Below are 10,782 nucleotides of genomic sequence, written 5' to 3'. Positions count from 1 at the left end.
AATTAATGTTCCACACCGAAAACCCTCTGACCTGTATGTTGCTTTCAGAGGAAAGATATGTAAGGTCGTCAAAATGTTTACATTCAGTCTGCTGATTGGTGGTCATCTTTCAAATATAGTGAGAAATCTACCGCACGGATAATTTACAATTACACAAAAAAATTATTTACAAGGACACAATATCCAAAAGAAACTATAAAACCAATATATACACAACAAACAATATTAATTTAATACAGTCTAGGTTTAGTTTGTGCTAGTGTGTTTTCCTCTTGCCACCACAGGGGGGCGCCAGATCACTTTTAGTCAAAGGCAACACTGAATCATTTGCTCTTTGCTCCACAATATGATCTGCATAAAATGGACAATAAAAATACTTCGGTCCATGATGTTGAACACAATCTGGTTTTTAAAATATGCTCCTATCTCATGTAATACTTAAAACGATAGAACTACAGTAGTTAATAGTGAATTAAAGGGACTGTCCTTTCTAAAATTACAAGCTTACAGTGTGAAAATCTGTAATTTGGGACGTGTTCTGTTGACATCACAGGCTAAAATGCATTAATAAACGTATTATGTTATATACACGTGAGCCAGTAATGTACATTTTAGAATTTACTATCTGAAAAGGAACACGAACAGACATCGCATCACACCAAATACAAAATCTAAACATATTTTTTTTCTAAAAGGAAGTATTATGGTGCACTAAAGTAGTTTCCATCACCATAAGCACACATGTCATATCTACACCCTTTAATGTGACTTAAATCATTTCACACACATTTGAAAGTTTGATGTGTATAGTTTATTTCACTTTGTCAGAGCTCGCTGACTTTGGATATTATTTACACAAGAAATGTAGAAATGCTTTTCAGAAAGAACGTGTCTTCATCCACTGGGATCTGTTGTAGATATGTTTAGAAGTGGGTAATGTCGCAAATATTTGTTCCCCGCCCCCCTGTTTTATCAGTTACTTTTCATGATCATATTTCAGAGAATAAAAGTTGTCAACCAAACAGAAAGAACATTTTTACAAACAGTAAGGCACACAAACACAAATCAAGGAAAAAAAATGGCAATTTCTTGATGGAAATAAACACATGGTCTCTGATAACATGAGCCAAACGAACACAACTGAGAAAAATGTGCCATTTTCTTTACTAAACTAACAACCAACATGCCTCACTGAGGAGATTTTTATGTGACTATACAGTGTAGCGACATACTTTGAATGAACATGATAAACTGTCAAATGCTGCAAATCATTCACCAAAAATCAACCAATTCTCAAGTATATATCAGATTTCCGGCTGGTTTGATGGACACTTTCTATACCCAGTACCCAAAAGAAAAGAGTCAAATTGAAACACTTAGTAACTTACTTACATAATGTCCAGACACTTCTCTCAGTGATCCAGTAGTTTCCAACGAGCAACAGGCAGTCAGTAAGTGAGACTTCCACCCAGCATGCCTTGTGTTTGCTCACATTTGGGGCCAAGCAATGCTTTAATCACAGACAGCAGGAACCAATCAGGGCTGACAGGTGCGGGCAGCTGGGGCTTTGGCCCGCAGGACGAGGAGGAGGAAAACAGCAGGAAGCAAATTAGCCAACAACCCAAAAAATAACGAGTATAATACAAAGTTACAGTGTTTGTATCGACAACCGAACCCACCTGCCCTTACTGATTAAAAACAGTGAATTCTATGGACAAATCTAAAGACCTGAAATTCACCCAAGAGCAAACTTTCATTTAATACTGTACAACCCACAGTCTTTTGTACAATGACTGTAATACCATATAAATAACCTCAAACACTGCTCTAAGTGTAAACTCCTGAACAGTGCTTCCAAAACAGAAGTAAAAACATAGATAGATGGTTTACTTTACAGGGAATACATAGGGTTAACTGAAATACACTGAAAGCAGCATTTATCTTATGACAAAAGATATCATCGTCTAACGTTATACTCATGGTAAATATAGCTACCTGTGTGCTTCTGTAGACAAACCATCGATAGTATGGTCCGAATTTGACATCAATACAATCCTTGTGTTGTCTCATTCTAGTTGGCAAGTAAACATGAACAAAGTTGAAAAGGTTCTCACAGAATTCTTATCTAATGCTTTATCTATAATATATACAGTTTAAAATGGTACAACGTGTGTGTTTTGTTTTCTCTAAATGCTTTCTCCAAAGAGCAAGAGGACAGACCACAATGGTTCGCTAAGTCGGGGGTAAGAACACTCTGGAATTGAGAGCCGGTCTGGAATGTAAAAACAGAGAGGGCTGTTGAAGATACCTCAGATATTTTGTTCAGTTTTGTTTTTGATGCTTTAAAAAGTCACAGTGATTTCACTTGGCAGTAAATAAAACAAGTCGAGGCCGCAACAGAGATAGAAGCTTCCTGTCTAAACCCCCTTCATCACGAATTCCCCGCGTGTTTATAATGTTGGAGGCCGATGCAATTTGCAGAACTCTGTGTTCGGCACACAGAAAGACACTCCAGAGACAAATGTTGGAAATCAACCTTGAATTTTCTATTCAGCTCTTTTTTATGTAATAAAGTTCTACAATTTATTCAATAAAATGTTCAAAAGGTATTCCAGAGTGTTCGCACCATATTGCCTACTCCTACTTGTGGCCCACAGTAATGAACAATATTTCTATCTATGATCAAAAGTCTGCATAGCACACTGTACACAGTATGAGTCCAAGTCAGTTATTGGGCCAAGCTTAAGATGATGTCCTCTTCCAAAGCCTCCACACTCAGCCAAAAGTTAAAGAACATTTTCAAAGAGGTGCATTGATCGCATGATGTTTTCATCCTGCGCACAGAAAGAAAACAATGTAATGAGAAAAATGCGAGCGTGCCAGCAGTAGAGAGAGAGATGTGTCGGGATATCCAGCTTACATTTTGGCAGCAGTCGATAAACTCGTCGATGGTTACCACCCCGTCTTTATTCTTATCCATCTTCTGTTGGAGACAGAGAGAGAGGGAAAAGATGAAGAACAGCCTTTTCACTGTGACTGACAATAACAGTGCGGAGAGTGCTGCCAAATTACACACTTGCCTGAAAGAATACTTCTACATGCTGACGAGGCGTCTCCTCTTTGAGGACAGGGTATGTGCATTTCCCCATCATGTCGTAGATGGCCTTCATGATGTCTAGCATTTCCTGCCGCACACAGAGAAGAGTCAGCTCACCCAAATTACAAAGAAAGCCATTTACCCCTAATGGCCTGAGACTCTGCTTTACAGACTTCTGCAATAATATCACTCAGGTGACTGGAATTTTAACTATGGCGTTGAAAGATTAGAAAAATGACACTTGAAGCAATGTCCCCGAAACTCTGGCTAATCCGCAGACCTCACTGTCGACAGTTTTTAGAAACTTTCCCTATGATATTGCTCATCAGGCGTTTTCAGACTGGAGGAACTTTTCACAGTTCTAAGAACCCCCCTTTTAGTGTGTCCGCACCTTATTCAGAGTAGGTGCTCTCCAAGCAAAAGAGGAACCAGTAGTGACATAACTGTTCAGGGATTGGTCGCACACAGCCATTGCAGCACTGGGTACCGTCATTTTAAAAACTGTTGGCCTTGTAAACAGCCAACATAAAACACAAACAGCTCGTAAAGGATAAAATGGAGGAAAACAAGAATAAGAATTTTGACTGGTCAAAGCAAAAATGCCGTTGCTTCACCAACCACTGGCTGGCTTACAGTATGCCACTTCAGTGTTCCCATTGGTGGTGACGATGCAAATGGAAAAAAAAGCCCTTGAAGGTAAGTAGTTCTTGGGAGAGTTCCTCAGTGGACAGTTTCTCTCAGGAAGTCCCCAGAACGGTTTGCTCCGAAAACACCTATAGTAAGGTCTGTGGATTATCCAAAGTAACAGGGACACTGTTTCATTATCACAGATTTTTTTGGCACACAAGCAGCATAGCTCTAGTGACGGTAATAATGCCTGTTGGTTGGGCCGCAAATTTTGGTCAAAACTGAAAAACCTCAACTACCATTCGATGGATTGCCACAAACTTTTATACAAATATTGATGATCCTGAGAAGATGTTTCCCAATCACTTTGCGTCCTGACATTACCTCTTCTTCTCCACAGCTATTGGATGGATTTCGATTAAATGTGTTACAAATATTCAGATCCACCTCTGGATGAATTGTAATCACTTTGGTGATCCCCTGACTTTCTATCCAGGGCAAAATCATAAGGTCAAAATTTTCACTTTTCATCTTCACCAAATACCTGCAAAACTCATGATACTGCCACCAGCCTGAACTTTGTGTTAAGTGCTAATAATCTGATGTTAGCATGCCAACAAGCTAAGATAAGAAATTCCGAATTCTGACTTGTTAAACATCAACATGTAAGCACTGACATTGTGCAAGCATCAATATCTGGGGCTGAAAAATGAAGCCAATGCAGGAGTGCCAAAAACTGCAGTTCCTCTTATGGCCACTTGGGGCTGGCTCCAAAAGTGAGTCAATCCCTGTAGGCCACTATGTTAAAATGCCCACTATTACAGCAGAAATAGACATGTTTATAGCCTGGTACAAAAAAGATTTTGGTATCTATAGCTAATTTCCCCGTTAATTAAGGGTTAGCTGCTCTGACTGACAGGTTTTCTGCGAGGTTTACCTCAGCGCTTTTTGTCAGATGTGCCCCTCACTACTCTATAGCTCCACCCTCTCGTCCAAATATGGTCAATTCTGGCTCCACAAGCCAAAAATGCCAACTTTGAGGCTTTAAAATGGGAGCCCACAAACCAATGAGTGACGTCACGATGGCTTCATCCATTACTGTTATACAGTCTATGTCACTGTGAGCATGTTAGCATCCTGACATTCGCAAGAAAAAGCTGTAATGTTGGTGAACTGACCCTTCCACAAAAACTCGTGCTTTGGAATCTACTCCATATATAAAGTGGGTATTTGCGTATTTCAGTGATTCACTGTTGACACTGTTTAAAGGCACATACCTCTTTAGTGATATAGCCGTCTTTATTGATATCATACAGGTTGAAAGCCCAGTTTAGTTTCTCCTGGATTGTGCCTCGCAGGAGGATAGAAAGGCCCATAACAAAATCCTGCAGAGAAAACCAGATTCACTGAGAACTGTATAATATATACACATTTAAAAACAAGCTTTTTGTAAACAAGTACTCAAAAACCAGTGAGACAAACAAAAACATGAAGTTAAAAAAAAGTCAAAGTAGCATCTCAGCTGGTTATACACAACACTTCAGCAAGGATGTTATATCAGGTATTAATTAGAAGCAAATGATGAAACAGCAATAGTGCAGACGCTATCAATCAAACATACCTCATTATTCAAGTTATTAACCATGTCCTAAAGTGTGGCGGCCCTCGGGGAATCCCTGTACTCTTAAGCTGAATGGACTGCACATTAGCTCTGGTTTGGCATAATGACAGCTGTTCTGCCCTAATAAGCAAATATATGCCCTTCATAAATATTAATCACATTTTGATAGCATCTCAAGTAGACTTGCTTGGGCTAATTTAAAATTATCGGGGTTGCAGGTTACATAATGCCCCAGTGTAAAGCCTCAGAGGCTCAGTGTCGAAACTTTAAAAAGTGTTTGGTTTGATGTACTTTTGTCGGAGCTTTCAGTGGACTTCTTTTGAAACTGTTGAAATTATCAACACATACAGTTTATGATATGAAGGACAGGTTGGCAATGGCAATACTTGGCTTACCTCAAAACTCACAGAGCCGTTGTGATCTGTGTCAAATGCATTGAACAGGAAATGTGCGTATGTTGAAGCATCTATGGAGAGAACAAACATGCACATGAAATCAAAAAACATCTGCCGTGATTACAGCTCAATCACCACGAGCAGAGACACCTACTGCAAACAAGAAAATGGTTCAAAGCAAAGTTTTTTAGCTTTTCTGGACAACTTCAAAGAATCAGAATGCATTTTTTTTTATGCTCAGAGCTAAGAGTTTTATCATTGTTTCCTGTGTGGTGAGCCATTATATGTACTGCTCTGCCTTTTTTCTCTTTGAACAGATATATCAAAGCCTCCTAATGTTTTCTCTCTTGTTCCTCGGGTAGAATCTTTGCATAATGATGAGCGCAAACTGAGCAGCTCCAGCCTGCGTAAATACAAACAAACTTCTTTCTCCCTCTTTCTCTCTCTGTCTGTCACATTTTCTTGGATGGTGGTTTAACTTAAAGCACTCCGGACTCTGGGGCAATTTTTCTAAACATGAGTGAAAGGCAATTTGTGTCGGTCCAGCACACAGAGGAGATAAGAGGCGGCAACACAAGCTGCAAAAACAAAGCAGACACCGACCTCCTTGTGGGAAGAACTGAGCGTAGATGTCTTTAAAAGTTTCCTCGTTGACGACTCCACTGGGGCATTCCTGGAAGACAAAACAGAACTGCATGAGTCATTTAGCATTTACATTAAAGACAATCCTATATTAGAAGCCTAGAAGTGTGTGACTGAAACTTGAAATCTCCAGAGTACATCACTGAAAAGCCCGTTTTAAGTTTGGAAGGAGACGTCTTGCATTCAGTGTTTAAACTTTTAAAATGAAAAGTTATTGCAGCTCTTTCAATACGGGGGAGTATATCTTTGTTTTTTACCTTTATTGTTATTTAATAACCATTTCAGACAAATTCTTTTTTAAGCCTTAAAATACGTCTAAAGGAGATCTTAAACATTTAAGAGGCTAAATTAAAGCCAACTTTCAAACATTACTTAAAATTTCTTTTCCAAAATGAATTAGATGACAATATTTAAAGAGAAACTTAACAGCAGCTGAAAATCTTGTTTATGCTAACCTCTAGTGGTTAAACTTTGCATGGTAGTCAAACCGAATTATCAACATGTTGCACTCCGTTTCAATCTTCGGTCTAACTCTAACTGATTTGATTTTCTTTAAACAATCACTAGAGACTAGGGGTGGGGGGAAGAATCGATACAGCATAGCATCACAATATTTTTGTGTGGCAATATCGTATGGCGTCAGCAGTGATGCAGGTGCTTAACCGGTCCGTTGTGGTGAAGAGGGAGCTTAGCCAGAAAGCGAAGCTCTCGATTTACCGGTCGATCTACGTTCCAATCCTCACCTATGGTCACGAGCTCTGGGTAGTGACCGAAAGAATGAGATTGCAAGTGCAAGCGGCCGAAATGAGTTTCCTCCGCAGGGTGGCTGGGCTCAGCCTTAGGGATAGGGTGAGGAGCTCAGACATCCGGGAGGGACTCGGAGTAGAGCCGCTGCTCCTCCACATCGAGAGGAGCCAGTTGAGGTGGTTCGGGCATCTGGTAAGGATGCCTTCCGGACGCCTCCCTTGGGAGGTGTTTCGGGCATGTCCAACTGGGAGGAGACCTCGGGGCCGCCCCAGAACACGCTGGAGGGATTACATCACCCGGCTGGCCTGGGAACGCCTTGGGGTTCCCGCGGAAGAGCTGACGGAAGTGGCTGGGGAGAGGACTGTCTGGGCTTCTTTGCTGAGGCTGCTGCCCCCGCGACCCGGACCCGGATAAGCGGAGGACGACGAGTACGAGTACGAGAGTACGAATATCGTATGGTCACACAATGCCAAGTATAGATTTTTTTATTATATAACTTCATGATATTACAAATACAAATTAAACTTTAGGTAGCCTGCTAGAATACTACAATCAATTGCTTTTTAGGTCTTTTAGATACAAACTAATATCAATGACTTTATCTTATTAGATAAAACAGATGTTGACAAAGTTTTCCTTTGGGGGCGGTTGAAAACAGAAAATAAATCGCACTATATCTTAATATATTTTATCCCAATACTCAGCACATCACAACATATTTAAAATCGCAGTAATATCGTTTTGTGACTTAAGCATCGTGATAATATCGTATCACGATCCTCTGGTGATTCCCACCCCTACTAGAGACTAATGTATCCACCTGAATCTAAGGTCATTTTCAGTCCACACTGGTGCGTAGCCATGCCAACATACTGGCTTTGCCTGGGTTTTAAGAGTGGAGGCGTCGTAAAACAAACTACAATGTCGGCTATGTTTAGAAGACGTCGATTTACAACAGCCTTGATAGCAGCGTCTATCTCATCTGTAGCACTGTGATTGTTGTTATTACTGCTCACTGGTTCTGGCGCACTGCTTGACAACATCCAGACAACAGTGTCAGTGCTGCCTGTGGCACTTAGGATTGGATGTTTTTCATTGTAACAGAGAAACTGCTGTTTCATGTCACGATGCCAAACCAATAAGTCAGCTCAGTGGAGTGGTTGGATTTCAAGGTCCGGACCCAAGCAAGGTTAAACTTGTTATATTGCTGCAGTGATGTGGAAGTGTACTCCAGCGGTGTGTCAAGTACACTGTGACATCACAGTTGGGTGCAACAGACATTACATTTTGTCACAGAGAGGACAATGAAACACTCTAAGTTTGATGTTAAGTTAGTCTTTATCTTCAAATAAATAAAATAGTTGTCAGTTTATCTCTGCATCATTTTATTCAACAGTACTGAGGGAGGATACATTTAGAAGGGCGACATCAAGGATATCTCGATTTATTTTTCTTATGTTCAGTTTGATGGTATTCAAGCTGCAAACCATTCAAGCCTCAATATATATCTTATCCACAGCCATTCAGAGTCACCCACCTGTGGCTGCCTGGTAGCATTCAGTAGAAACGACTGAATACTCTTACATAACACCTTCGAGAAGGATGCTTTTGTCTCTTTTAAAAGAAAGGGGCAACCGAAGACGCGGAGGATGACCTTGCTCAGGGCAGCGTGATGATAAAGGCAGCTAGTTTTGCAGGTTCAATTTCTGTTTGGTGAGGCTGCACAGAGCACACACTGGCAGGATATTGAATCTTTGGAAGAGAGGAAATGCTCCACCTATGGAGACAATTTCCAAAGCGGGAGGCACATGTGTCTCTGGGTTTTCTAGACGAGAAAATAGGAAATCAAAGAAACAGATTTTATGTAGGGTGGAAACAATAATACAAACACATCTCTGATACAGTTTCAACAGAAATTAAACAACCAGAAAATAGAGAAATAGTGGAAATATACTTATGCATCTATTTTTTTTCTAGACCTTCACCTGAAAATTTAATCGATTTGACTCAAAATCAATTTCAATTTTATTTGCAAAACTTAAGACATGAGTTTCTACAGCCAGTTATTTGCTTCACTTCTCTTGGATGATAGAATGTGAGACAGCAACTATTCTCTCAGTGTGAACAACCTCATAAGAATCACAGGGCAAACCGGGTTTCCTCCTTCCTGTGACCATGTTTGATCAGCCACGTCAGGAAACAGAACTGTGGGGCTGGAAATATAAAGATGAAACCTTGTTGTCTCGCTTCAAACAGGCTCCTTGTGTTTCAAGCAAAGAGGATGCTGCAAGGTTGTCTGCATGAATCCCTTGACGCTCCTTTTCTGTTGTCTCACAGACCCAGTTGCATATCTTGTGGAGTGAGGTGAGGTCAAGAATTTGGGGGAAGCTAGGGAGACAGAATGAGCACAAGTCTGTCTCCATATTGTAGTTTGGCGAGTCTACGACCTGCTTTAATGAAGTCTGAGAGTCTGGAGTGTGTGGTGCTGCTCAGGGTAAACTAGCATATGAATCCAAATGATGCAGCATGTGGAGAACTACTCTTCACAGTGGAGAGACTGAGTCACACTGGCATTATATTGGTGATCTTGGCACCGACTAAAAAAACTGTTCAAGCTGAAATTTTTGGTTTAGCCTTTTTGGGGAATATTATTATGGGAGAAAAGTGCAAGTGCAAACAAATTTAAAGGGAATAGGCAGACATTTTGTTTTCTCGATAAGAGGATTGGTACCACTCTCATGAATGTGCTGCAAATATGATACAGGTGAGAGTTAGCTTAGCTGAGCATAGCACAGAAACTGGAAGCAGCGGGAAACAGCTAACCACGCTAGCACGACATGAAGTAGAATACCATCCTGGATCAACATTCCACATTGCATTCCTGGACCAAAATTTTAATCAACCAACCACAGTCTTCTGACATTATCAGTGTGCTGCAACTTGTTCCCTCCCTTTCTTTCCAAAACCATTTCTGCAGATTGCTGCTGGTCTTTTGTGCCATTTTGCTTCTTTAGAGGTAAGTTAAGTTTTTCAAATTGATTGAGGTCCGGGAATGCAATGTGGGATGGTATGCTACTTGGCAAAATCACACTGTGCAGCCATGCTATCTGGTCTTTGAGGCAGTGTTTTTAGCTAACGACATTTTGCTAACATGCTGATGTTTTGCAGGTATAATGTTTAACATGTTAGCATGCTAACATTTAACTTGTTCACCATCTTAGTTTAGAGCAGGGGTAGGCAACCTGTGGCTCCGGAGCCACATGTGGCTCTTTAGCCCCTGTCCAGTTGCTCCTTGAGCCTTTGAGAAAAGAAGTCTATGGAAATTCATTCTATGAATCCAAATGTTGCTGAACCTCGATAGCAGTGGCTGGTTAGCTATGGATGCCAAATCCCAAAAAGTAAATTGAATAAAATAGAGAATGTAGTAGTGCGTGGACAGATTTGTTTGCTCTCACTGCCAGATCTGCAAAATATAAGTACCAAATAATCATAAATAGTGCCCTGCACAGTGGCCACCTTATGGTAAAACATATTAACAAATGCTTATTTAGACCATAAGTAAGTCTAGTAGTCTAGTAACCATAAGTATACGCTAATTTAGACTTAATAGGCTATTTACCTTGATTATAAGGCTCAAACATGTTTTGCGGCTC

At 40.4% G+C, this 10,782-nt stretch overlaps 1 protein-coding gene across 4 annotated transcripts in view; it reads right to left on the bottom strand.

The window, feature by feature from the left end:
* Nucleotides 1-217: 217 nt before the first annotated feature.
* The window catches only part of kcnip4a (potassium voltage-gated channel interacting protein 4a), a 150,330-nt gene continuing 139,765 nt past the window's right edge, over nt 218-10,782 (bottom strand). For all 4 annotated transcript variants that reach the window (XM_050066768.1, XM_050066771.1, XM_050066770.1 and 1 more), the window contains 6 exons: nt 6,344-6,413; nt 5,741-5,811; nt 5,002-5,109; nt 3,081-3,185; nt 2,921-2,983; nt 218-2,834 (listed from right to left, as the gene is read on the bottom strand). In XM_050066768.1, the coding sequence (XP_049922725.1) occupies nt 2,787-2,834; nt 2,921-2,983; nt 3,081-3,185; nt 5,002-5,109; nt 5,741-5,811; nt 6,344-6,413 (465 nt within the window). In that variant the 3' untranslated portion in view covers nt 218-2,786. The remainder of the gene's footprint in view (nt 2,835-2,920; nt 2,984-3,080; nt 3,186-5,001; nt 5,110-5,740; nt 5,812-6,343; nt 6,414-10,782) is intronic.

Source organism: Epinephelus moara, chromosome 17, assembly GCF_006386435.1.
Source record: "Epinephelus moara isolate mb chromosome 17, YSFRI_EMoa_1.0, whole genome shotgun sequence".
In the NCBI taxonomy this organism is placed as follows: domain Eukaryota; kingdom Metazoa; phylum Chordata; class Actinopteri; order Perciformes; family Serranidae; genus Epinephelus; species Epinephelus moara.
The sequence above is the reverse complement of the archived record's forward strand: the minus strand, read 5'-3'. Positions and strand labels throughout refer to the sequence as shown.